Source organism: Macaca thibetana, chromosome 2, assembly GCF_024542745.1.
Source record: "Macaca thibetana thibetana isolate TM-01 chromosome 2, ASM2454274v1, whole genome shotgun sequence".
NCBI lineage: Eukaryota > Metazoa > Chordata > Mammalia > Primates > Cercopithecidae > Macaca > Macaca thibetana.
This window is the reverse complement of record NC_065579.1, coordinates 107,117,371-107,144,129: the sequence shown is the minus strand read 5'-3', so window position 1 is coordinate 107,144,129 and position 26,759 is coordinate 107,117,371. Positions and strand designations below refer to the sequence as shown.

The 26,759-nt window shown below is 43.6% G+C and overlaps 2 protein-coding genes across 9 annotated transcripts in view; one reads left to right on the top strand and one right to left on the bottom strand.

The window, feature by feature from the left end:
• Window positions 1-26,759, top strand: part of NEK4 (NIMA related kinase 4) — a 71,240-nt gene that overhangs the window by 29,727 nt on the left and 14,754 nt on the right. For 4 of the 8 annotated variants that reach the window (XM_050778466.1, XM_050778465.1, XM_050778464.1 and 1 more), the window contains 3 exons: window positions 110-315; window positions 2,011-2,144; window positions 15,784-21,537. In XM_050778466.1, the coding sequence (XP_050634423.1) occupies window positions 110-315; window positions 2,011-2,144; window positions 15,784-16,122 (679 nt within the window). In that variant the 3' untranslated portion in view covers window positions 16,123-21,537. Of the gene's footprint in view, window positions 1-109; window positions 316-2,010; window positions 2,145-15,783; window positions 21,538-26,759 lie in introns of those variants that run through there. The other 4 variants (XM_050778469.1, XM_050778468.1, XM_050778467.1 and 1 more) reach the window with 1 other exon arrangement.
• Window positions 7,191-11,650, bottom strand: LOC126947616 (uncharacterized). Its single transcript, XM_050778474.1, has one exon. The coding sequence runs from the start codon at window positions 8,576-8,578 to the stop codon at window positions 7,412-7,414; it is 1,167 nt and encodes a 388-aa protein (XP_050634431.1). The 5' UTR covers window positions 8,579-11,650; the 3' UTR covers window positions 7,191-7,411.

The window sequence follows — 26,759 nt, the reverse complement described above, 5'->3', positions numbered from 1 at the left end:
TTACTTGGACATTTCAAAGCAAAACTCCCTAAAGGTTTTGTATGTAATTTTTTAACGAAAAATTCTCATGAAGTCAATTAAATAACAGAGGGATACTTTTTTCCCCCAGGAAAGGTCAGACAAATGAAATTAATGCCTTGGTACAATTGATGACTCAGACTCTGAAACTGGATTCTAAAGAGAGCTGTGAAGATGTCCCGGTAGCAAACCCAGTGTCAGAATTCAGACTTCATCGGAAATATCGGGACACACTGATACTTCATGGGAAGGTTGCAGAAGAGGCAGAGGAAATCCATTTTAAAGAGCTGCCTTCAGGTGATCAGCTTATTATTATTTTTTGTTTTTTAGATGGAGTCTCACTCTGTCACCCAGGCTGGAGTGCAGTAGCGTGATCTTGGCTCACTGCAACCTCCGCTTCCTGGGTTTAAGAGATTCTCCTGCTTCAGCCTCCTGAGTAGTTGGGACTACAGGCATGCACCACCATGCCCGGCTAATTTTTGTATTTTTGGTAGAAACGGGGTTTCACTATGTTGGCCAGGCTGGTCTTGAACTCCTGACTTCAGGTGATCCTCCCACCTTGGCCTCCGAAAGTGCTGGGATCACAGGTGTGAGCCACCACGCCTGGTCCAATTTATTCTTTTACAACAAACTGGAGAGCATGTGTTTATTGGAGAAATATGTCAAAACAAGGAACTAATGCCTATAAATTTTTTGTGTGTTTTTAAAATTATTTCATTTGCATATCTCTGTAAAAGGTATATCCTGTGTTATGCAACAGAGGTATTCCTGAAAAGTTACATGAAAATTGATTTTTAAAAATAAATAAATAGATAAATGTTTGTGGTTTTTCATGTGACTTTTCTTCAAGTTAGACAGTTGTGGTGTTTTTAAGGTTTAAGAGATGGTAGTGAAGCTTAAGTTCATATGTAAATTTTAAGTCATTAAACCAAACTCTTGTCATAGGGAAAAAAGAATGTTAGTATATCAAGATTTTTTTAGAAACAGGCCTGCTGGGTGCGGTGGCTCATGCCTGTACTTTGGGAGGCTGAGGAGGGCAGATTGTTTGAGTCCAGGAGTTTGAGACCAGCCTGGGCAACATGATGAAAACTTGTGTCTACAAAAAATACAAAACTTAGCCGGGCATAGTGATCCATGCCTGTAGTCCCAGCTACTCAGGAGGCTGAGGTGAGAAGATTTCTTGAACCCAGGAGGTTGAGGCTGCAGTGAGCCATGAGCATGCCATTGCACTCCAGCCTGAGCGACAGAGCAAGACCTTATCTCAAAAAATCAAATGAAATGAAAAAAAAAAAAAAAAAAAAAAAAAAAAAAAAAGGCCTGGTGTGGTATAATCATGCCTGTAGTCTCGCTGCTTTGGGAGACCGAGGTGGGAGGGTTGCTTGAGGCCAGGAGTTCAAGACCAACCAGGACAACATAGACCCCATCACTACAAAAAATTTAAGAATTAGTTGCAGGTGGTAGCGCATTCCTGTAGTTCTGGCTACTTGGGAAGCTGAGGCAGGATGATTGCTTGAGCTCAGAAGTTTGAGGCTATATAGTGAGCTATGGTCACACTGCACTACATCCCCATGACAGTACAAGACTCTGTCACTTAAAAAAAAAAAAATGGGCCAGGCGCAGTGGCTCACGCCTGCAATCCCAGCACTTTGGGAGGCCGAGGCGGGCGGATCACGAGGTCAGGAGATCAAGACCATCCTGGCTAACACAGTGAAACCCCGTCTCTACTAAAAATACAAAAAATTAGCCAGGCGTGGTGGCAGGCACCTGTAGTCCCAATTACTCGGGGGGCTGAGACAGGAGAATGGCATGAACTCAGGGGGCAGTGAGACGAGATCGTGCCACTGCACTCCAGCCTGGGCAACAGAGCGTGACTCAGTTTCAAAAATAAAATAAAAATAAAATAAAATGCAAAATTTTTAAAAATTGTGGTGTTCTTGCTATAGTGGTAAAAAAGTGTTTATTTTTCCCTTTGTCTTTGTTGTTGCCTTTTAGCTATCATGCCAGGTTCTGAAAAGATCAGGAGACTAGTTGAAGTCTTGAGAGCTGATGTAATTCATGGCCTGGGAGTTCAGCTTTTAGAGCAGGTGTATGATCTTTTGGAGGAGGAGGATGAATTTGAGAGAGAGGTGAGTGTCTCATTAGCTGTGTCAAGCTGCTTATGTTATAGAATTTTTTAAAAAACCTTTTGAAATATAAATCACACATAACAATTCACTCATCTAAAGTGTACAATTCAGTGGTTTTTACCGTGTTTACAACATTGTACAATCATTACCATAATAGATATTAGAATATTTTCATTACCCCCCAAGAAACCCTGTACCTCTATACCTGTTAGCAGTCACTCCCCATGGTCCCCATTGCCAAATCTGAAGTCATGAAGATTTATTTTTATATTCTAAGAGTTTTTTAGTTTTAGCCCTTTTAGGTCTTTGAACACTTTTTTTTTTTTAAGGAAAATTTAAACTTTAGGTTGGGCGTGGTGACTCACGGCTGTAATCACAACACTTTAGGAGGCTGAGGTGGGCGGATCACCTGAGGTCAGGAGTTCCAGACCAGCATGGCCAACGTGGTGAATGGTGACAGCCCATCTCTACTAAAAATACAAAAATTAGCTGGGTGTGGTGGCACGCGCCTGTAATCCCAAGGCAGGGGAGGCTGAGGCAGGAGAATTGCTTGAACCCAGGAGGCGGAGGTTGCAGTGAGCTGAGATTATGCTACTGCACTATGGCCTGGGTGACAGAGCGAGACTCTGTCTCAAAAAAAAAAAATAAAATAAACTGTATTACCTATTACCTAAAACATGAGTACTATGTACATTCTGAATCAAAGAGCTACAAATTATAGTGCCAGCAGTTAAATGTGAATCATACTCAAGAATTTCTATATTGGTAGTTTTCTTTTTTTTAATGAAGTTTCATTTGATTCTGATAAAGACTACTGTATGCCTGATAACCTAGTGAGAATCCATGAGTTTGGTAGTTCACACCATTTTAGAAAGCACATAATAGTAACATTCAAATAAAGCATTATAGAAAGTTTTATAAAGAATGAAGTGCTGGTTGGGCAGGAATGGGTGGGACAAAAAAAAAAAAGAAAAGAATGAAGTGTTTACTATAATTTATTTTATTTTATTTTTTTGAGACTGAGTCTTGCTCTGTCGCCCAGGCTGGAGTGCAGTGGCACAATCTCGGCTCACTGCAAGCTCCGCCTCCCGGGTTCACGCCATTCTGCTGCCTCAGCCTCCCGAGTAGCTGGGACTACAGATGCCTGCCACCATGTCTGGCTAATTTTTTGTATTTTTAGTAGAGACGGGGTTTCACTACGTTAGCCAGGATGGTCTCGATCTCCTGACCTCGTGATCCGCCCGCCTCGGCCTCCCAAAGTGCTGGGATTACAGGCGTGAGCCACCGCGCCCGGCTTGCTATAATTCTTTTCAATCTTGAAAAATCGATGGATTTTTAAAATATCAGAAGACAAGGAAAATGAATTCCGCCCCACCCAAAAAATATATATAAGAACCACTTACTGGCACTTATATTTTAAGTACCTGGGAAAAAATGGGACAGATTTTTAAAGGCAGTTAATAACAGCTGTTACTGTTGTAACCAAGGGAGTTATAGAGAAACGCCACACTTTGAGACAAATTAAGGAGTCCTTTATTAGCCAGTGACCGAGAGGCAGCTGACGCTCAAAATTCTCTCAGCCCCGAGGAAGGGGCTGGTTTTGTTTTTATACCGTAGTCTAAATAGGGGAGTGGGGGGAATTTAGCTGAAGCAATTTTTACAGAAGCAGAACTGGCAAAAAGTTAAAAAAGTAATTGGTTACAAATGCAGTTACAAAACAACAACAACAACAAAAAAAACCAGTTCCAGGTGCAGGGGCTTAAACTATCACAAAGAGATAAATGCAGAGGTTTTGGGTGCCATCCACCGCGCGCGTCCCCAGGAGCTGCTGGTGCAGCTTGCCTCAATATCTTATCAGTAGGTGCATTCCTGGACGTGCTTTGAGTCGGTTTACACTAGTTATGCACTTAAGGGAGGGAGGTAAAGGGGGCTGCAAGTGAAGAAACTAAAATGGAGTCTGTCCGGCTATCTCTTCTAGGAGAGAGTCACTCAGGTTAAAACAGGGTAGGGTATCACATTCCCCACTCATGTTTTGGGGAATCAAATCATTGATTCTTCAGTTATAGCAAGGAGGTTATACTGGGTTCTGAGATACATAAGTTTGACAGAACTATGCGCTGCTTTACAAAGTTAAGGAACCAATTTAATATACAAGTCCTGAAGATTAAACTTAACAAGAGGAGGAGAAGGTGTCCTGCCAATCCAGTAATTAAAGTAGTTAGCCATGGATTTCAGTTGAACATGCTTTGATACCAGGGGGTGTTACTTTCTCGTTCTTGTTGGCGTCTATCTAGATTTTCTTGAACTCTTTGGAGGGTATCTTTTATGACTCCAGACTGATTGGCATAGAAACAGCAACTCTATCCTAGGGCTGCACATAATCCTCCTTGGGAGAGAAATAGTAGATCTAAGCCTCAGCGGTTTTGAAGAACTACTTCAGTTAGAGACTTTACTTGGGTATGTGGCATATTTATGGCTGACTGGAGATTGCTTAAATCAGCATCTACTTGCTGAGACAGGGACATTAGTCCAGTTTCTCCTTGAACCAGAGCAGCCATGCCAATGGCTGCTGACCCAGCTATGCTAAGGCCGGCCAGGAGGGGTACTAGGAGCGGGGCAGCTCGGTGAAACCTGGAATGCAATTCAGGGGGAGGAATAAGAAGTTGCCCTTCTGGCCAATAGACCTGGGGGAGTACATGCCTTCTGGCCCTCTGTACACATAGACCTGGGGGAGTACATGAACCAACACACACAGGAGAGGTCCGGGTTCAGTCCCGTTGATGCAGCGAGTGAGGCCTGAAGTACAAGCCAACCAGGTATTGTTAGGTGCCTGGTAGGAAACTGAGGCATTTAAGGAAGTAAGTAGAGATTGATTACAGGTGACCTGAAGGGAGAAGCAGATAAGTTATAGCTGTTGCTAATTAGGAGGCGTTCACTGATACGTCTCCTAGTGTAAGGGCATGGGGTCATGTATGACAAGAAAGAGAGTTAACCTTGAACATGGCCTCTACTCCTAAACCAACGTAATATGGGGGTTTTGCTTTCAGGTACAACCAACAATCTCGGGCTAGTTTAGGCTGGGTGAGATTAAGGAGGTGATGCACCCCATCCAGAATGGACATCAGACTGGGTTGGAGATGTTGTCGTTGTAGTTGAGATTTAGGAACCAGGAGTGGTGGGACAGTTAAATCGACCCTGTCTGGGTGTTTTTGGAACATAGGGTCACCTAAATCAGTTAGAGGTCCTATTGGCTTAGGAGGGCTTCATGGGACCAGGACCTTTTTCTGAATGGTGAACATAGTTCCAACATCAAATCCTGAGATATAAAGCCTTAATCCCCATGACATGCCATAATACCAATGAGCTGAATTAGAGTTATGGACAGTTATAGTAAGAGGGTTGCAATTTCTTATAGTACACGGTCTAGGACGGGAAGTGTGAGTTTTGGAGAGGGTTGAGGACCAGGTTGATCCTCCAGAGTAAGTGGCCAGGGTTACACATGACCAGTGAGGGCAGAAAAACTAAAAGGAATCTTGACAACTAGAGTCAGGGTGTTTTCCAGGACAGAGGTAAAAATCAACGCTCTGGAGTCCTTTTTCTACTCCTTTAGAGCTCCCACATCCAATCCGGCTTCCTGTATGTGCGAATCCTGTGCCAGGTCAACGTTTCCTGCTCCCGTGACCGGCAGATTACATTGCTCTTCGTGGGTACAGGCAGGCTCTGGGAACAAAGCACATAAATCGACTGCAAAAGAGACTTCTTTGGAGGTTCCTGCCTTCCGAGTAGTATTTGCACACACATGTCCTGTCGTGAAAGAAGGAGAAAAGAGTAGGATGGAGCAGAGGGCATGATAGGTGGAAACAAACAAAAGAGGTAAATAAAAATAATTTGATGGCTTCACGCAACTTAGACGCATTTTTTTTTTTTTTTTTTTTGAGACGGAGTCTCGCTGTGTCATCCGGGCTGGAGTGCAGTGGTACAATCTTGGCTCACTGCAACCTCTACCTCCCAGGTTCAAGTGATTCTCCTGCCTCAGCCTCCTGAGTAGCTGGAATTACAGTTGCCCGCCACCATGCCTGGCTAATTTTTTTGTATTTTTAGTAGAGACGGGGTTTCACCGTTAGCCAGGATGGCCTCAATGTCCTGACCTTGTGATCTGCCCACCTCGGCCTCCCAAAGTGCTGGGATTACAGGTGTGAGCCTCTGCGCCTGGCCAAGACGCAGTTTTAAGGGGCCTGGCTCAGGCTTGGGGATCCATGTTTCTTGCTGGGTCTTGCTGGCCTTTTTGATGCGAGAGATAAATCCAAGCAGGAATGCCGTCCACCTTTAGAGCTGTCGGCATGGTGAGGGTGATAGTATGAGGTCCTTTCCAGGCAGGAATGAGTCCTTCTTTCTGGAACTTTTTAACGTACACCAGGTCACCCGGCTGGAAAGAGTGGCAGGGTCCTGTCTGGTCAGGAACTGGATTTGGGTGTGCTCCCCGGACAACCAGCTGGATGATGTCTCGTACCTGTTGGAGAGACTGCAGGTACTGTAATAAATTAGCTTGAGAGATTTCTGCTAAATGGGTGTCTCTCAACGTAGACAAGATAGACAGAGCCCTTCCTTACATAATTTCAAAAGGTGAAAACCCAGCTCGGTCAGGGGTACATCTTACTCTAAGAAGGGCTAAAGGAAGGAGCCTCACCCAATTCTCACCGGTTTCTAGAATTAATTTGTAAGAGTATTTTTTAGGTGCGGTTCATGCGTTCTACATGTCCAGAGCTCTGGGGTCGATAGGCACAATGGAGTTTCCATTTGATGTTTAATGCCTTGCTGACCGACTGGGCTATGGATGATGTGAAGGCTGGCCCATTATCAGACCCTATGGCAACAGGCAGCCTGTGTCTTGGGATGATTTCATTTAGTAAAAACTTTACTACTGTAGTGGCAGTGTCTACTAGCACCAGGAGGTACTTATACCCTGCCCGGTGTGATTTTATCTCTGTAAAATCAATTTCCCACCTTTCTCCTGGTGAGTCTCCACAGAGATGGTGGCCTGGGCTGGGTTTGGGACCTTGCTTGGCGTTTACCTGAGCATAAGCGGTACACTGGAGAGCTGCGTGGATAGCTAAGTCCTGAAGGTGGGGGATCTTGAAATGGCTCCTTACAAGCTGGGCCAGTTTTCCTCCTCCCAAATGGGTGGTAGAATGCAAATGACTGATTAAAGTTTTCCCGAGGGCTCGGGGTATGAAGATTCTGGAATCAGGAAGAATCCACCAACCTTCCTAATTTTTATTAGCCTGAAGATGTGAAGCCTGTTTCTCTTCCTTTGTGGAGTATTTTGGGTGATTTGGCAAGTTGGGCTGTGGAAAAGACACAGTGGGCAGCAGGACCAAGGGCACTACTGGGAGCCGACCAGCTTCTCGGCCGCAGTCTGCTCTTCGGTTACTATGGGCAACAGCTGTGTTTTCTCTTTGATGTCCTTTGCAGTGAATTACAGCCACCTGCTGAGGAAGCCAAACAGCTTCAAGCAGGGCTAAAATTTCTTGTTTTTTAATAGTCTTTCCTGCTGAGGTGAGTAGTCCACACTCTTGAGCTGAGGCTCCATGTACATGTACAGTAGCAAAAGCATACCTACTGTCAGTGTAAATGTTAATATGTTTGTCCTTACCCCATTGGAGAGCCTGAGTGAGGGTGATCAATTCAGCCTTCTGGGCCGAGGTACTTGCTGGCAACGCCTGGGCCCATAGCACATCTGTCTCCGTAGTAACGGCTGCACCAGCCTTTTGTACTCCCTGTTTGAGGAAGCTGTTACCATCTGTAAAGACGGTGGCATCTGCCTTGTTTAGGGGCACATCTTGGAGATCAGGTCGGCCAGTTTCCGTAGTTTCTAAGAGTTGCTGGCAGTCATGGACAGGTGTAGTGAAGTCTGGATCAGGGAGTAAAGTAGCTGGATTTAACCACCTTGTGGGAGAGAAAGTCAAATCAGGCTGATCTAACAGTAAACTCTGATACTGCAGGATGCGAGCATTTGACATCCGTTTGCCAGAAGCACTTTGCAGCAAAGTCTCTATGGCATGAGGAGCCGTAAGGGTTAAATTTTGGTCCAGAGTCAATTTATCAGCCTCCTGGACTAGGCTTGCTGTTGCCTGTAGCTTGCAGACAGCTTGGCCATCCAGAGGCCACAGGGTCCAGTCTCTGCCAAACAAATAGGCTACTGGGCATCTCCAGGGTCCTAAAGTCTGAGTGAGCTCCGCCTTAGCAACTCCCTGGCTCTCATGAATAAAAAGGTGAAATGGTTTTGAGATATTAGGGAGGGCTAGAGCAGGGGCCTCAGTTAATGCCTTTTTCAGGTTTTTGAAAGCCTGTTCTTCGGTGTCAGTCCAAACTAGTGGGTCATTCCCTCCAGTAACAGTGTACAGGGGCTTGGCAATCTCTGCAAACTCTAACATCCACAGGTGACGGTATCCCACGGCCCCTAGGAATTCACGTACCTGTCTTTTGGTGGTGGGAGTGGGGATTCGCAGGATAGCTTCTTTACAAGCACTGGTGAGTGCCCTTTTTTCTCTGTTTATCTCATACCCTAAGTAGGAGACTCTGGGAAGACAAAGCTGGGCCTTTTTGGCTGAGATACCCGAGTTCCTGAAGGAGGTAAAATAGGTCTCTAGTATGTTGCAGGCAGCTGTCAGTAGTTTCAGTAGCTAATAAAAGGTCATCTACGTACTGAAGAAGAGTACAGTTAGGGTGTCTGGCTCAAAATGGTATAAAATCCTGTTGGAGGGCTTTCCCAAAAAGGGTGGGGGAATTTTTAAAACCTTGAGGTAACCGAGTCCAGGTCAATTGGGTGGTGTCTCCTGAGCCAGGATCTGTCCATTCAAAAGCAAAGATAGGTTGGCTTTTGGGGGCCAGAGGAATAGCAAAGAAAGCATCTTTTAAGTCAAGGACAGTGTACACTGTGTGTTCTGGTGGGAGCAGGCTGAGTAAAGTATAAGGTTAGGGACAGTTGGGTGGACAGTGACTGTCTGTTAACTTCCGTTAAGTCCTGTATAGGTTGGTAGTCATTTGTTCCGGGTTTTTGGACTGGCAAAAATGGAGTATTCCAGGTGGACTGACATGGTGTATGTAAGTATGCCAGCTTATAACAGTCGCTGAATATGGGGGTTGATTCCCTCCCTAGCCCGCTGACTCATAGGATATTGCTTTATCTGGACTGGCAAGGCGGTGGCCGGGAGTTCTACTACCTCTGAAGGGTGGTTCTTAGCCAGTCCCAGGGGGTTTGACTTGGCCCAGACTCAAGGAAAGAGTCTGTAAGTCCAGTAGGAGAGGATTAGTTTTATTTTCTGGCGGTTGTGAAGGTGAAACTAAGAGATATTCTTCTGACAGAGGGGTGGTTAGCAGGAGCTGAGCAGCGGGAGGTGGTGTGTCCCCTAGCATGAGGTGAGCTTGTTGGGCCGAGAAGGAAATAGATTCCTGCAGCTTGTGGGGCAGGTCTCGTCCTAGGAGGGGAAAAGGACACTCTGGGACCACGAGAACGAGTGGGTTACTCTTTTCTGTCCTAAACTCACCTCTCGTGAGTGGGTGACAGGATATTCTTGAATAACTCCAGTAGCCCCCCATACAGCCACTTTTTTATTAGAGACACTGCCTAGGGGCATCTGCAGTACTGAGTGATCCCCCCCATGTCAATTAGGAAGCGTACAGGCTGGCCTCCAACTGTGGCGGTCACCATGGGCTCCTGGGGGCCAAGTGTAAAGGAGCCCTGGCCCATCAATCATCAGATTCCTCTGCAGCGGGGAGGGTGAGGACTTTTTTCTCTTTTGGCTTTTCCTCTGGTCTTAATGGGCATTCCTTTTTCCAATGTCCCATCTGCTTGCAGTAAGCGCACTGGTTTTTCTCCAGGGGAGCCCGCTCCCCTTTCTGAACCTTTTGGCGGGGACCCAGGGTTCCCTGACCATTTTTCTGTGATGGGGGTCTTTCCTTCTTGACTTCCGGAATGGCAGCCACTATGATTTTTACCTGTCTTTTTGATGCTTTGTCAGCAGCCTTTTCAGCTGCCTGAGCTGCCTGTTTCTGCTTTTCAAACTCTCAGTTGTCAAAAACCTTTTGGGCTATCTCTAAAAGCTGACTGATGTTCATTCCGGCAAATCCCTCTAGCTTTTCTAATTTTCTTTTGATGTCAGGGGCTGCCTGAGCCACAAATGCCAAATTAAGAGCACAGCTATTTTCGGGAGCCACCAGGTCAAAAGGGGTGCCAGTCCGATAGGCCTCCTGGAGGTGTTCCAGAAACACTCCTGGTGACTCATCAGGCCCCTGGACAACTTCAGTTGTCTTAGACAAATTTATGGGTTTTCGAGCAGCTCCCTTGATACCTACAAGGAGATACTGGTGAAAATTGTCTAAAGCTCTCCTTCCACCCGAGGAGTTTGGGTCCCAATTAGGCCGGGTAGAGGGAAAAACCTCTTCAATTTGGTCTTGGGCTTCCTCTTCTGGCCCACTCACTGATGTAATACTTTCTGGCCTCCCTTCTGGTACATTCCCTCTTTTCAGAGGTGAAGAGGGTTAAAAAGAGTTGCTGACAGTCATCCCAGGTGGGTCGGTGAGTCCGGAGCACGGACTCCATTAGTGAGGTCAAAACCTGGGGCTTTTCAGAAAAGAGGGGATTATGAGCCTTCCAGTTGTACAGGTCAGAGGTAGAGAAAGGGACATAAACTAGGAAGGGAGCTGAGCGCTCATCACCCGGAGGGATTTAGGCCTCTCTCAGTGGGAGGAGGGGGGCTACCTCCTCCTGCCTTGGCGCAATTGGGAGGCTATGGGCGGAGAGCCCACAGGAGATGTAGTCGAGGAAACAAGGGAAGAATCTTGGGGAGCAGGAGGCTTATAGGGCAGCGGAACTGCGTGAGGAAAACTTTCCTCTTCTTCAGAAGGAGGTAGTACAGGAGGAGCCGAGAGGGCTGAGAGTCCGCACAAAAATGCGGACCGACTCAAAAGGACCTTGGAAGTGGGATCATGAATGGTGCATGAGCGGAACCAGGGAGGAGGGTTCCAGACCAAATCCAGCCATTGATCAATGTAGGGAAACTGATCGGGGTGACTGGGACTTCCAGTAACGACCCGCCACACAGCCTGAACAGCTGTGGGGTTAAATGACCCTTCTGGGGGCCACCCAGTTCCAAACTGTGGCCATTCTACTTCACAGAGTGTCCAGAGTTTGCCTTTCTTCAGGCAGACTCCGTAATCCTCTGAGAAGCCTCAAGAGAAATTCTGCAACATACATAGGAAAGGACTCACTCTTCACAGGGCTGGGAAGAGGAGTTTCCCATTTTGGAGGTAGTTTAACAAGGTTTGAGCAGAGATATTAAACCCAGCACGGACAGAGAAATTCACAACCTGGGGGGCTGGCGTATCGGAAGAACAGAAATAACACAACCAGAAAGAGCAGGAAAACAACTATAGCCAACACTTCCTGCCACATGAAGTTGGTTTTCTTAAGCTTTAAGATATAGGGAGGAGGACTAGAGGCCGACCCGAGGGCTCCTTGGCCAGCCGGACCTAGATGACCTCCCTCTTCCCCTTGACCTACAGCCTAAATATTTTTGGTGTCTCCATGACTCAAAGACAAAAAGTTCCAACCTGACCTTCTCTTTCAAGGGTTTTAGGAGGGAGAGCAGAGCCAAATCTTGGAGGCGCTGGACTTGCTCTGACACAGGAAAACGAGATATGTAGGGTAAGGGATAAGGATGAGAAGGAAAGGGGCCACTCGGATCTTTTCTAAGGTAGGAGAGTAGCCACAGGGGAACAGAATAAGAGTCCAGACAGAGTAAAGCAGTATGAGCGTAGGCTTCTCTACACAGACTTCAAAAGCACGTGAAAAGTTACAGGATGACAGAAAAGGTGGGCAAGCAGGTCTGCAGGGTGGCTATTTTGAATCCACCACTGATCTAATGTGGAGGCGGTCCAGTCACTTGGGCATGGGATGTGGCAATCTAAACTCCAGCAGCCTTTATGGTGCCAGAAATTCCAAATGGGCAAGTGTTTCCCACACCCCTTCCTGTAACACCACCTGATTTGTTTCTGACAGAAAAGGCAGGACTGGGACGGCCAGCCCAAACAACTGATGAGGAATTTGACCTCCTGTGGTAGAAAATCAGTATTGAGGACCTTGAAGAAGTTCTTTCCCAGTAGCCTTGGGCAGTAGCGGTGACCTGACAGATGAAACTTTAGAAGACACTAAACAAGACTGACAGATGAAACTTTAGAAGACACTAAACAAGACAATAGACACTAGTGCATATAAACAAGTTTGACAATTTTTTTTTTTTTAATAGACAGACAAGGGGTAGGGGTCCTGTGATGGGATCAGTCAGATGCCTGCCTGGCCGCTCCCCCTGAGGGGACTTAGGCTCCTTGTCCCCTCATTGGCATTGGCAGGCTGGTATAAACCCCTGGCTCGGATTGAGCTATGGCCGATGCTGCCTTAAGCCTTATGAGGTCGCCACAGAACCGCGGGTGAGGGCCCACTCAAACTCCATAGCTTTCGCTGTGGACAAACTGGAAGTTCAAGCACAAGCCCTTGACCTCCCCATTCACGCACTCATTCACACAGAGTTTATAACAGTTTTATTCTTCTTCTAAAACAGAGGTCTCCAGGAGACCTGAACAAGAGAAGGAGAAGAGATAGAGAAAAAGACTGAGAGAGAGACTAGTCTTTAATGGAGAGGCCAGCCTGCCAGAAACCAGGACTCAGTCCTCCAGCGTCCTGGAATACGGACAGAGTCAAGGGAGGGCCCCCGTTAGGGCCACTTCCCTTCCAGAGAGACACAGAGGCACCTAACAGAAAACCAGGACTCTGTCCTCCAGTGTCTTGGAATGCGGGCGGTCATAAAGGGAGGGCCCTCGTCAGAGCCACTTCCCTCCCAGAGAAACAGAGTCAGATCTGACTTACCTTTCTGGGACCAGAAACTGAGGACTCAGGAGTTGAATTTTTGTGGGAACACACCGGTGGTTCATCCTTCCCCTTTGGATAGACGAGGTCTTATGGGGCCCTGGAATGTCTTCAGGTGGCGGCTCCCCTGTAAGTCTGCCATCTGTCTGGGGGAGGTTGGAACGAGTCTGGCTCTTGCCCGGTGGCCAGAATTCTCACTGGGGCCTCCAAATGTTGTAACCAAGCAAGTTACAGAGAAACGCCACACTTTGAGACAAATTAAGGAGTCCTTTATTAGCCAGCGACTGAGAGGCAGCTGACGTTCAAAATTCTCTCGGCCCAAGGAAGGGGCTAGTTTTGTTTTTATACCGTAGTCCAAATAGGGGAGTGGGGGGAATTTAGCTGAAGCAATTTTTACAGAAGCAGAACTGGCAAAAAGTTAAAAAAGTAATTGGTTACAAATGCAGTTACAAAAAAACCAGTTCCAGGTACAGGGGCTTAAACTATCACAAAGAGATAAACGCAGAGGTTTTGGGTGCCATCCACTGTGAGCGAGTCCTCAGGAGCTGCTGGTGCAGCTTGCCTCTCAATATCTTATCAGTAGGTGCATTCCTGGATGTGCTTTGAGTCAGTTTACACTAGTTATGCCCTTAAGGGAGGGAGGTAAAGGGGGCTGCAAGTGAAGAAACTTAAAATGGAGTCTGTCCAGCTGTCTCTGTACTAGGAGAGAGTCACTCAGGTTAAAACAGGGTAGGGTATCACATTACCAGGGCTTGTTTCATTTGATTTAGCACCAAGTAAAGTAAGAGTAAATATGCCATGGAAGACATAGTTGGGTTTTTCCTCCACTTCTCATATTGCCTTACTTCTCCTACCAGACCACACAGTACATCAGCAACCATCCTTGTTGCCCCACTAAGGAATCACTTTAGATTCCAAGTTTTAAATGGCCGGTCAGATGATGCCAGTAGAATTATTTCCCCTTAAGAAAAGGTGGCAGTGAATGCCAAGACCAGCTTGGTAGGGGAGACTCTAACCCAGCAGCACTAGAGGAATTAAAGACACACACATAAATATAGAGGTGTGAAGTGGGAAATCAGGGGTCTCACAGCCCTCAGAGCTGAGAGCCCGGAACAGAGATTTACCCACGTATTGGTTAACAGCAAACCAGTCATTAGCATTGTTTCCATAGATACTAAATTAACTAAAAGTATCCTTTATGGGAAACGAAGGGATGGGCCGAATTAAAGGAATAGGGGCTAGTTAACTGCAGCAGGAACATGCCCTTGAGGCATAAATCGCTCATGCTATTGTTTGTGGCTTAAGCATGCCTTTAAGGGGTTTTCCACTCTGAGCGGGCCAGTTGTTCCTTGCCCTCATTCCCATAAACCCACAACCTTCCAGCCTGGGCGTTAGGGCCATTATGAACATGTCGCAGTGCTGCAGAGATTTTGTTTATGGCTAGTTTTGGGGCCAGTTAATGGCCAGATTTTGGGGTACTTGCTCCCAACAAGTGAATGCTAACCAGTATCAGTTTCTTTGATCAGAAACAACTCCTTCAGGAAGTTCACTTACTTTTCTGATCCTTGTTAATGTATCATGTAAATCATTTTTATTGGCACACCTGCTTACTAATTATGGTTGATTGCTATTTATGGCAAAGGAACAATCCCCAGGCATGCCTGATCTATTTACTAATGACAAAGTGTGCTTACTTTACATAGTGCCATGGGTTTTCTCTTTTTCTTTTATTTTTGGGAGGGTGGTACAATACTTTGTTATTTATCAGGGCAGATCTCATATATTTGAATCAAAAAGAGAAACTGGTAAGTAAATCCTAAAACATATTTCTTAACCTGAGTAACATCTGTAAACATAGACTTTAATTACATTTTGTTGAAAAATTCATTCAACTTTGGTGCTTATCCAAGAACTTATAATGTCAATTTCTGACATAAATAATAACCCTCAGTACATATGTATTTTCAAAAGAAAACAAGTGATCTTAAAGTAGTATTTTTATCTATGCTAATTGATACATTTTTATAGCAAATTGAAAATTCTGAGCAAACTGAAAGTATGTTTAACACCAAAATAAATTTTGCTCTAGCAAATGTTTTAAAAGTTTAGACATCTCTGATGTTTTTGAAGATAAGTGGATAAAACACACTAGATGATTTCAAAAGATGAATCTTAGTATCTATATCATTTGACACTTCCTTAGTATTCAGAATAACATTAGTAGAAATAAAAGTAGTACGATTTTTCAAAGAATTCATACATACCGGAAGTCTTAGGAAAAGCAGCTTCTAAATGGAAGGCCTAGGAGGTTTCCTATCTTAATTCGTATCATGTATTTCTCCTCATGGAGTAACTGAAGAGCTTTCTGGCTTGTTTGTGGAACTTTAGTTGGTAGGAAATCATATACATAGGGCCAAATCTTCTTGGTTTCTGTTCTGGAGAATGTTTCCATTACCCCTTTTTTCTGGTAGTATTCTAAGACTGGCTTTGTTTCGGCTCACAAGCCTTTAGTCTCTTGATAACCATCTCTGGTTTATCACCCTCTTGCTGAATGAGAGGCTCCCCAGTCAGATGATCAATGCTAACAGTTTTGGGAGGGTTGAATTCAATGTTGTAGACTTGGCCACTGATGGGATGAATTGTACTGGTAGTTCTGATTAAACTCTGTACTCTGATATAACTGTTCTGTCTTTTTTTTTATTTATTTTTTTTGAGACGGAGTCTCGCTGTGTCACCCAGGCTGGAGTGCAGTGGCGCGATCTCGGCTCACCTCTACCTCCCACGTTCAAGCGATTCTTCTGCCTCAGCCTCCCTAGTAGCTGGGACTACAGGCGTGCACCACCACACATGGCTAATTTTTGTATTTTTAGTAAAGACAGGGTTCACCATGTTGGCCAGGATGGTCTCGATCTCTCTCTTTTTTTTTTTTCTTTTTTTTTTTTGAGACAGAGTCTTACTCTGTCACCCAGCAGGCTGGAGTGCAGTGGCACGATATCAGCTCACTGCAACCTCCGCCTCCCAGGTTCAAGCAGTTCTCCTGCCTCAGCCTCCTGAGTAGCTGGGATTACCGGCACCCGCCACCACACCTGGCTAATTTTTGTATATTTAGTAGATATGGGGTTTCACCATTTTGGCCAGGCTGGTCTTGAACTCCTGACTTCGTGATCCACCCTCCTTGACCTCCCAAAATTCTGGGATTACAGTCGTGAGCCACCGTGCCTGGCCTATGGTCTCGAACTCGACCTTGTGATCCACCCGCCTTGGCCTCCTGAAGTGCTGGGATTACAGGCGTGAACCACTGTGCCTGGCCAACTGTTCTCTTTTTATATATTATTTTTATATCTATTATCTTTACATTTGTAAGGTTACCTTTCAGTGTGTATCAGTAGATGGGTACTGAGGCTTGAATGCAAACTGAATTCTTTGCCACGTTTATTACGTTTATAAGGTTTGTCACCTATGTGAGTCCTCCAATGTTGTGTTAGCTATGAAGTACAACTGGAGACTTTGCCGCATTTATTGCATCTGTAAGGTGTGCAGTGAATTCTCTCCAGTATGAATTTTCCAATGTCATGCAAGGTGTAAATTTTGATTGAAGACCTTGCCACATGAATTACACTTGTAAGGTCTCTCTCCAGTATGAATTATCTGATGGTTGGTTAGGTATAACTTGCGTCCAAAGACCTTGCCACATTCACTATATTTGTAAAGTTTCTCTCCAGTATGGATTAGAAGATGGGCTATAAGTCCTGAATGCTTGCTTAATGCTTTCAACATTTGTTAGATTTGTAAGGCTTCTCTGTACTATGAATTATTTGATGCCGTGCAATTGACCAAAGACCTTGCCACATTCATTACATGTGTAAGGCTTTTCTGCAGTATGACATCTCTGAGTGAGGGAAAATTTGTGCCTCAAGTTCTTGCACACTCATTACATTTGTAAGTTTTTTCTCCAGTATGAATTACAAGATGGGTAGTAAGTCCTGAACACTCTAAATGCTTTACCACATTCATTACATTTGTGAGGCCTCTCTCCAGTATGAATTATTTGATGTCAAGGTTTGAATTGCTGTTAAACACCTTGTGACAGTCACTACGTTTGTAAGGCTTCTACCCAGTATGAATTCTCCAGTGATCTACAAGGTGTGGTTTGCAACTAAAGACCTTGCCACATTCACTGCATTTGCAAGGTTTATCTGTAGTATGGATTACTTGATGGTTAGTAAGGCTTGTAGACACTCTAAAAACTTTGCCATCTTAACTATGTTCATAAGATTTTCCTCTAACGTGTGCTTTGCCTTCTTGTGGGAGTAATGGGAAATCAATAAATATCATTTCTATATTTAAAGTGTGTGTTTTAACACTGGCAGAAATTTTTTGAAGTGGTGGAACTGAGGAACTATGGTTTGTAAACTTTTCAACTTGATTACTTCCACAAATTTTCCTTCTAGCTTAAAATAGCTGCAATTCAGGCAGATGTGACTGAAGGGTTAATCCAAGTTGATTTTTAATAAGCTCGTTTTCTGTATTACTTCCCAATGTACAGCTCTTCCCTGTATTCACACCTTTGATGCATTCCCTACCATCTGGATTGTTTGCTATCTTCACCCTGCAGAGTCCAGAGCTCTTGCCTTGTCTCCAACATGGAGATAATGCTCAGGTCAGGAAGACAGATTCCCAGGAAGACAGGTTCCTGTAGTTCTCCTATATCACCTCCCTGTATAAAGCCCTCTGCACAGGGTTCAGTTATTTCCACTCCTGAGAGAATTCTGTAGCCACATCCATGAATGTCAAGTGACTCTGAGTAAGAGTCATTCCTGATTCCTTTTCTTTCTTCTTCTTTCTCTTCTGGGCTTCTTCATCACATAGCATGACTCTTTAGAAATAAAACTGTGAGACCAGGCGCGGTGGCTCACGCCTGTAATCCCAGCATGTATTAGTCTGTTCTCACACTCCTAATAAAGACATACCTGAATTGGATAATTTATAAGGAAAGAGGTTTAATTGACTCACAGTTCCATATGGCTGGGGAGGCCTTACAATCATAGCAGATGGTGAAGGGGAAGCAAGACACGTCTTACATGGCAGCAGGCAAGAGAGTGTGTGCAGGGGGACTGCCCTTTATAAAACCATCAGATCTTCTGAGACTTATTCATTATCACGAGAACCCCATGGGAAAAACCCACCCCCATGATTCACTTACCTCCCACCAGGTCCCTCCCACGACACGTGGGGATTAGGGGAGATACAATTCAAGATGAGATTTGGTGGAGATACTTTTGGAGAATGAGGTGGGCAGATTGCCTGAACTCTGAAGTTCAAGACGGGCCTGGGCAACATGGCGAGGCTCCTGTGTGTGCTGCAGCATGACCTTCACTCCACGCAATCCACGTCCAGGTCTCACTGGACACATTTTGAGTTAATTCTTGTATATGGCATGATGAAGTAAAGCTCCAACTTCATTATGTATGTGGCTGTCCTGTTGTCCCATCACCATTTGTTGCAAAGACTATTTTTTCACCTTGTTAAAAATCAGTTGACTGTAGACACATGGGCTTATTTCTGGACTCTCATTTCTATTCCACTGATCTATATATCTATCCTTATGCCACTACCACACTTTGTTTACTTTTGCTTTGGAATAAGGTTTGAAATCAGGAAGGGTGAGTCCTCTACTATTATTCTTTCTCAAGATTGTTTGGTTATTCTGGGTCCCTTGCAATTACATATGAATTTTAGAATTTGCTTGTCAATTTCCACAAAGAAGCCAGCTGTCTTAAAGAAGTTGAGAGAAGAAAGGAAAGTATGTTTGTAGATTTTGTTGTAACTCTATTTATCATTTCTAGATCTCTTTATTTGTTCCTTTGGATTCAGCTTTCCATGTGGAGTCATTTCTGTAGCCTAATACAGCTTTGCTCCCACTTACCTCTTTTGTTTTGTTATTGGCAAATATATTACATTTCTATATGTTATAGGCTCAACAATATATACATTTTTAGAAATTGTAATAAAATGGAGATAACTTAAAATATACCATTTTAGCCATTTTAAAGCATACAGTTCAGTGGTATTAAGTATATTCACATTGTTGTACAACTCTCACCACCATCTATCATCAGAACTTTTTTCATGTTGCAAAACTGAAACTTTACCCCCATTTAACAATAGTTCCCCATTTCCTGACCCCACCAGCCCCTGGCAACCACCCATCTACTTTCTGTCTCTATGAATTTGACTATTTTAAGCATTTACACAAAGCCTAACCATAAAAAGTAAAATTGGCCCACAAAGAAAGCTCTGTGCTCAGATGCTTTACTGGTGAATTCTTCCAACCATCTAAGAAAAAAAGAACACCAATCCTGTACAAAGTCTTCCAGAATACTTTTAAGAGGAGATACTTTCCATCTTATCCACAAAACCAGCACAACTCTGACATCAAAACTCAACAAGGACACTACATGAAAAAATATCAGATCAATATCTCTCATGAACAGAGGTGAAAAAACTTCAATCATCTGGATTTTGTTAAAGATTTTCAAATGAATGTTCATAAGGGATATTCATATGCATTTCTGTTTTCCTGTAGTGTCCCTTTCTGGCCCCAGAACCAGGGCATTGTTGGCCTCATAAAATGAACCAGGAATTACCCCTTCCTCCTCAACTCTCTGGAAAAGTTTGAGAAGGACTGGCATCAATTCCTTTCCAAATGTTCGGTAGAATCATGAGCAAAGCCATCAGGGCTAGGACCTTTCCTGTTTGGGAGTTTGTTGATGATTGATTCATACTCCTTACACTAGTTAATGGGTCTCTTCAGATTTTCTATTTCTTTGTGATTCAGTCTCAGTAGGTTTTATGTTTCTAGGAGTGTGTCCATTTCATCTAGGTTTATGTAACTTGTTGGCATACAATTGTTCATAGTTCTCTTACGATTCTTTTTTATTTTATTAATTTTTGAGATGGAGTTTCGCTCTGTTGCCAAGCTGGAGTGCAGTGACGTAATTTCAGTTCACTGGAAACTCCGCCCCCCGGTTTCAAGTGATTCTTCTGCCTCAGCCTCCTGAGTAGCTGGGATTACAGGTGCACGCCACCACACCCAGCTAATTTTTGCATTTTTAGTAAAGATGGGGTTTCACCATGTTGGCCAGGAGGTCTTGATCTCCTGACCTCATGATCCGCCCACCTCATCCTCCCAAAGTGTTAGAATTACAGGTGTGAGCCACCATGCCTAGCCAATTCTTTTTATTTCTGTAGAGCTGGTAGTAATATATATACACTTTAATTTCTTACTTTGGTAATTTGAGTCTTTTTTTTTTTTTTTTTTTTGGGTAGTCAAGTGAAGCAATTTTTTTTTTTTTTGAGACAGAGTCTTGCTCAGCCGCCCATGCTAGAGTGCAGTGGCGTGATCTTAGCTCACTGCAGCCACCGTCTCCCAGGTTCAAGCAATTCTCCCATCTCAGACTCCCAAGTAGCTGGGATTACAGGCAACCGCCATCATGCCTGGCTAATTTTTGTATTTTAGTAGAGACGGGGTTTCACCATGTTGGCCAGTCTGGTCTTGAACTCCTGACTTCAGGTGATCCACCTGCCTCGGCCTTCCAAAGTGCTAGGATTACAGGTGTGAGCCACTGTGCCTGGCCTTTTTTTTTTAATTTAAAATATTTGAAACGGTCTCGCTCCATCCCCCAGGCTGGAGTGCAGTATCAGGGGAATCCTCCCCCAATATTTCAAGGTAGGTTCTTTCTATTTTCCTTAAGTGTCAGCCAGCTGAGAAATAAAGATAAAGAGTACAAAGAGAGGAATTTTACAGCTGGGCCTCCGGGGGTGACATCACATATCAGTAGGACCGTGATGCCCACCTGAGCTTTAAAACCAGCAAGTTTTTATTAAGGATTTCAAAAGGGGAGAGGGTGTCCGAACAGGGAGTAGGTCACAAAGATCACATGTTTCAAAGGTCAAAAGGCAGAACAAAGATCACATGCTTCTGAGGAAACAGGACAAGGGCAAAATCAGAACTACTGATAAGGGTCTATGTTTAGCTGTGCACGTATTGTCCTGATAAACATCTTAACAGAAAACAGCGTTCAAGAGCAGAGAACCAGTGTGACCACAAATTTACCAGGGCAGAGTTTTTTCCCCACCCTAATAAGCCTGAGGGTACTGCAGGAGACCAGGGCGTATTTCAGTGCCTATCTCAACCACATAAGACAGACACTCCCAGAGCAGCCATTTATAGACCTCCCCCCAGGAATGCATTCCTTCCCCAGGGTATTATTAATATTCCTTGCTAGGAAAAGAAGTTAGTGATCTCTTCCCTACTTGCACATCCATTTATAGGCTCTCTGCAAGAAGAAAAATATGGCTGTATTTTGCCCAACCCCTCAGGCAGTCAGACCTTATGGTTGTCTTCCCTTGTTCCCTGAAAATCACTGTTACTCTGTTCTTTTTCTTTTTTCTTTTCTTTTTTTTTTTTTTTTTTTGAGACGGAGTCTCACTCTGTTGCCCAGGCTGGAGTGCAGTGGCCGGATCTCAGCTCACTGCAAGCTCCGCCTCCCGGGTTTACGCCATTCTCCTGCCTCAGCCTCCCGAGTAGCTGGGACTACAGGTGCCCGCCACCTCGCCCGGCTAGTTTTTTTTTTTTGTATTTTTTAGTAGAGACGGGGTTTCACCGGGTTAGCCAGGATGGTCTCAATCTCCTGACCTTGTGATCCGCCCGTCTCGGCCTCCCAAAGTACTGGGATTACAGGCTTGAGCCACCGCGCCCGGCCTATTCTGTTCTTTTTCAAGGTGCACTGATTTCATGTTGTTCAAGCACACATGTTTTACAATCAATTTGTACACTTAACACAATTATCACAGTGGTCCTGAGGTGACGTACATCCTCAGCTTACGAAGGTAACAGGATTAAGAGATTAAAGTAAGACAGGCATAAGAAATTACAAAAGTATTATTTAGGAACTGATAAATGTCCATGAAATCTTCACAATTTATGTTCCTCTGCTGCGGCTCCAGCTGGTCCCTCTATTCGGGGTCCCTGACTTCCCGCAACAGTGCAGTGGCGTGATTTTGGCTCACTACAACCTTTACCTCCCAGGCTCAAGTGATCCTCCCACCTCAACCTTTAGAATAGCTGGGACTACAGGTGTAGGGCACCACGTGCAGCTAATTATTTTTGTACTTTTTGTAGAGACGGGCTTTCAGTGTGTTCCCCAGGCTGGTCTTGAACTCTTGGGCTCAAGTTATCTGCCTGTGTCAGCCTCCTAAAGTACTGGGGTTACAGGTGTGAGCTACCATTCCTGGTGCCTTAATTTTTAAAATGTTTTGTAGAAACAAGATCTGTCTATATTGCCCAGGCTAGTCTTGAACTCCTGGCCTCATGCAGTCCTCCCATCTATGTCTCCCAAAGTGCTGGGATTACAGTCATTAGCCACCATGCCCAGCCCAAGATCTTTCTTTTTTAATGTAAGTGTTTACAGCTATAAATTCCCCGCTTAGCACTGCTTTTGCTGAATTCCAAAAGTTTCAGTGTATTGTTTTGTATTTTCATTTGTCTCTTAAGTATTTTCTAATTTTCCTTTTGATTTCTTCTTGATCCATTGGTGATTTAAGAATGTGTTATTTAGGCTGGGCACAGTGGCTCATGCCTGTAATCCTAGCACTTTAGGAGGCCGAAGTGGGTGGATCACTTAAGGTCAGGAGTTCATACCAGCGTGTCCAACCTGTGAAACCCTGTCTCTACTAAAAATACAAAAATTAGCTGGTTGTGGTGTTGGGCACCTGTAATCCCAGCTACTCAAGAGGCTGAGGCAGAATTGCTTGAACCTGGGAGGTGGAGGTTGGAGTGAGTCGAGATCACACTACCACACTCCAGCCTGGGTGACTCCATCTCAAAAAAAAAAAAAGTGTTATTTGATTCCCACAAATTTGGGAATTTTAGTTTTCCTTGTTACTGATTTCTAACTTTATCCCACTGTGGTTGGGGAAGATATTCTGTGTGCTATCTTTCCTTTAAAATCTATTGAGACAATTTGTGGTCTATAGTATGGTCTGTCCTAGAGAATGACCCATGTGCACTTGAGAAGAATGCATATTCTATTGTTGGATAAAGAATTTTAGATGTAGGTCAGGCACGGTGGCTCACACCTGTAATCCCAGCATTTTGGGAGGCTGAGGCTAGTGGATCACCCAAGGTCAGGAGTTCAAGACCAGTCTGACCAACATGGTGAAACCCTATCTCTACTAAAAATACAAAATTAGCCAGGTGTGGTGGTGCACACCTGTAATCTCAGCTACCAGGGAGGCTGAGGCAGGAGAATCACTTGAACCTGGGAGGCAGAAGTTGTGGTGAGCTGAGATCGAGCAATGCTCCAGCCTGGGCAACAAGAGCGAAACTCCTGTTTCAAAAAAAAAAAAAGTTTTAGATGCCTGTTAGATCTAGTTGGTTTACTGCATTGTTGAAGTCCTCTTATTTATTTATATATTTATTTATTTGAGACAGAGTCTTACTCTGTCACCCAGGCTGGAGTGCAATGGCACTTGCCACCACGCCCAGCTATTTTTTGTATTTTTAGTAGAGACGGGCTTTCACCATCTTGGCCAGGCAGATCTTGAACTCCTGACTTCATGATCCACCTGCCTTGGCCTCCCAAAGTGTTGGGATTACGGGCGTAAGCCACTGTGCCCGGCCAAATCATATATATATATATATATATTTTTTTTTTTTTTTTTTTTTTTTTTTTTTTGAGACAGTCTCACTGTGTTGCCCAGGCTGGAGTGCAGTGGCGCAATCTCCGCTTATTGCAAGCTCCACCTCCTGGATTCACAGCATTCTCCCATGTCAGCTTCCTGAGTAACTGGGACTACCGGCGCCCGCCACCACACCCGGCTAATTTTTTTTGTATTTTTAGTAGAGATGGGGTTTCACCATGTTAGCCAGGATGGTCTCGATCTCCTGACCTCATGATTCGCCTGCCTCGGCCTCCCAAAGTGCTGGGATTACAGATGTGAGCCACTGTGCCTGGCCCCAAGTCTTCTATTTTCTTTATTATCTTCTGCCAGGTTGCTCTATCTATTATTGAGAGTGGAGTATTGAAGTCTGCAACTATTATTCATGGTTTGTTTTTTACACCTAAAAACAAATCGTCAGTATCCTCATTTGTACATTTAGGTGTATAAATGTTAATAATTGTTCTAATCTTCTTGCTGTAGATGTCTCCTTTTTTGTCTCTTATAACCTTTTTTTAATTTAAAGACTATTTTGTCTGATATTTGTAAAGCCATCCCTAATCTCCTTTGGTTACAATTTATGTGGAATATTTTTTTCAAAATTTTTACTTGCAATCTTTTTGTGTCTTTAGATCTAGAGTCTCTTATAGATAGCATATAGGTGGATTCTGTGTTTTTTAAATCCATTCTGCCAATTTCTGTCTTTTGATTGGAGAGTTTAATCCATTTACATTTAAAGTAGTTATTGATAAGGAGGGACTTATGTTATTTTACTATTTTATGTTCTATATGCATTATAGTTTTTTTAATTCCTTATTTCCTGCATTACTGTTTTCTTTTGTGTTTAGTTGATTTTTTTTTTGTAGTGAAAAATTTTAATATAATATATAACATGTCCTGTAACTGTTTTCTCTGTGGTTACCATGGAGATTATATTTAATATCCTAAAATTATAATACTCTAGTTTGAATTTATGCCAGCTTAACTTCAATAACATACAAAAACTCTACCCTTTTAACAGCTCTGCCCCAGCTCCTTCTAGTTATTGATGTCACAAAAGTATATCTTTGTACATTATATGTTTAAAAACAGGATCTAAAAATTGGGTTTTAAAATGCATTAGTCTCTTAAATTATATGGAAAACAAAATGTGGAATTGCAAACCAAAGTTACAGTAATATTAGCTTTTAGTCTAATTGTTTTGTAATGTATTAGCCTCTTAAATCTTGTAGAAAACGAAAAAAAGAAATTACAAACAATTGTTACAATAATACTAGCTTTTATAGTTGCCCATGTTTACCTTTACCAAAGAGATTTCTTTTGCAAATATATTTTTATTGTTAAATCATAATTGTACATATTAATAGAGTACAATGTGATGTTCTGATATATGTATACAATGTGGTTTGATTAAATCAAGCTAATCAACATATCTGTCACCTGAAGTATTTATCATTTTGTTGTGATGAGGACATTTGAAATTCTCTTAGCAATTTCGAAATATGTAACACGTTATTATTATTAAATGTAGTCACCATGTTGTGCAGTGTATCTCAAAATACTTACTCCTGCTGTATAACTGAACCTTGTTCCTTTTGAGCAACACCTGCCCATTCTACCCACTCTCTGACCTCTGGTAAACACCATTCTCCTGTCTGTTCCTATGAATTTGATTAATTTGATTGTTTTTAGAGATTTTTCTTTCTTCATAAAGCTTTAAGTTATTTAGTGTCATTTCCTTTCAACCTGCAGAATTCCCTTGAATATTTCTGATAGGGAAGATCTAGTGTTAATCAGCTTTATCTGGAAATGTCTTGATTTCTCCCTCACTTTTGAAGGGCATTTTTGCCAGATACAGTATTCTTGGTATTTTTTCTTTTAGCGTTTTGAATATATTAGCCCACTGCTTTCTGGCCTGCACAGTTCCTGATGGAAAAACCCATTGGTAATCTTATCCTTTGTATGTGACAAGTTGCTTCTCTCATGCTGTTTTCAGGATTCTCTCTTTGTCTTTGTCTTTTGACAATTTGTGTGTGTGTGTGTGTGTGTGTGTGTGTGTGTGTTTTTAAGAAAAAGTCTCATTGTCATCCAGGGTGGAGTGCAGTGGCGCCATCTTGGCTCACTGCAACTTCTGTCTCCCGGGTTCAAGCAATTTTCGTGACTCAGCCTCCTGCGTAGCTAGGATCACAGGCATGTGGCATCACACGGGGCTAATATTAGTATTTTTAGTAGAGACAGGGTTTCACCATGTCGTCCAGGTTGGTTTTGAACTCCTGACCTCAAGTGATCTGCCCGCCATGGCCTCCCAAAGTGCTGGGATAACAGGTGTGAGCCACTGAACCTGGCCATGTCTTTTTACAGTTTGATTACAATGTATTTCAGTGTGCACTCTTGAGTTCATCCTACTTGGAGTTTGTTGAGCCTCTTGGATGTTTATATTTATTTTGTCTTTTAAATATTTGTCTTTCATCAAACTTGTGAATTTTTCAGTTATATTTCTTCAGATCATTTATCTGATCCCCTCTCTCTCCTCTTTCTCTGGGACTCCCACATTGCTTGCATTGGGCTGCTTGATGGTGTTCTATATGTCCTTTAGGCTCTGTTCAGTTTCTGTAGTCTTTTTTCTTCCTGTTCTTCAGACTTGATACTTTTAATTATCCTGCCTTCAAGTTCACTGTTTCTTTCTTCTGCTTGCTCAGTTTTTTCATTGCAGTTATTGTACTTTTCAGCTTCAGAATTTTTTTTCTTTAGACCGGGCACAGTGGCTCATGCCTGTAATCCCAGCACTTTGGGAGGCTGAGCCAGGCAGATGACTTAAGGTCAAGAGTTCGACCGGCCTGACCAACATGGTAAAACCCCATCTACACTAAAAGTACAACAATTAGGCACGGTGGCATGCACCTGTAATTCCAGCTACTCAGGAGGCTGAGACACGAGAATCGCCTGAACCCAGAAGTTGGAGGTCACAG

Excerpts from the sequence above, each read along its gene's own strand:
- LOC126947616 (XM_050778474.1), bottom strand. The coding sequence starts at position 8,578 with ATGTTAGAGTTTGCAGAGATTGCCAAGCCCCTGTACACTGTTACTGGA.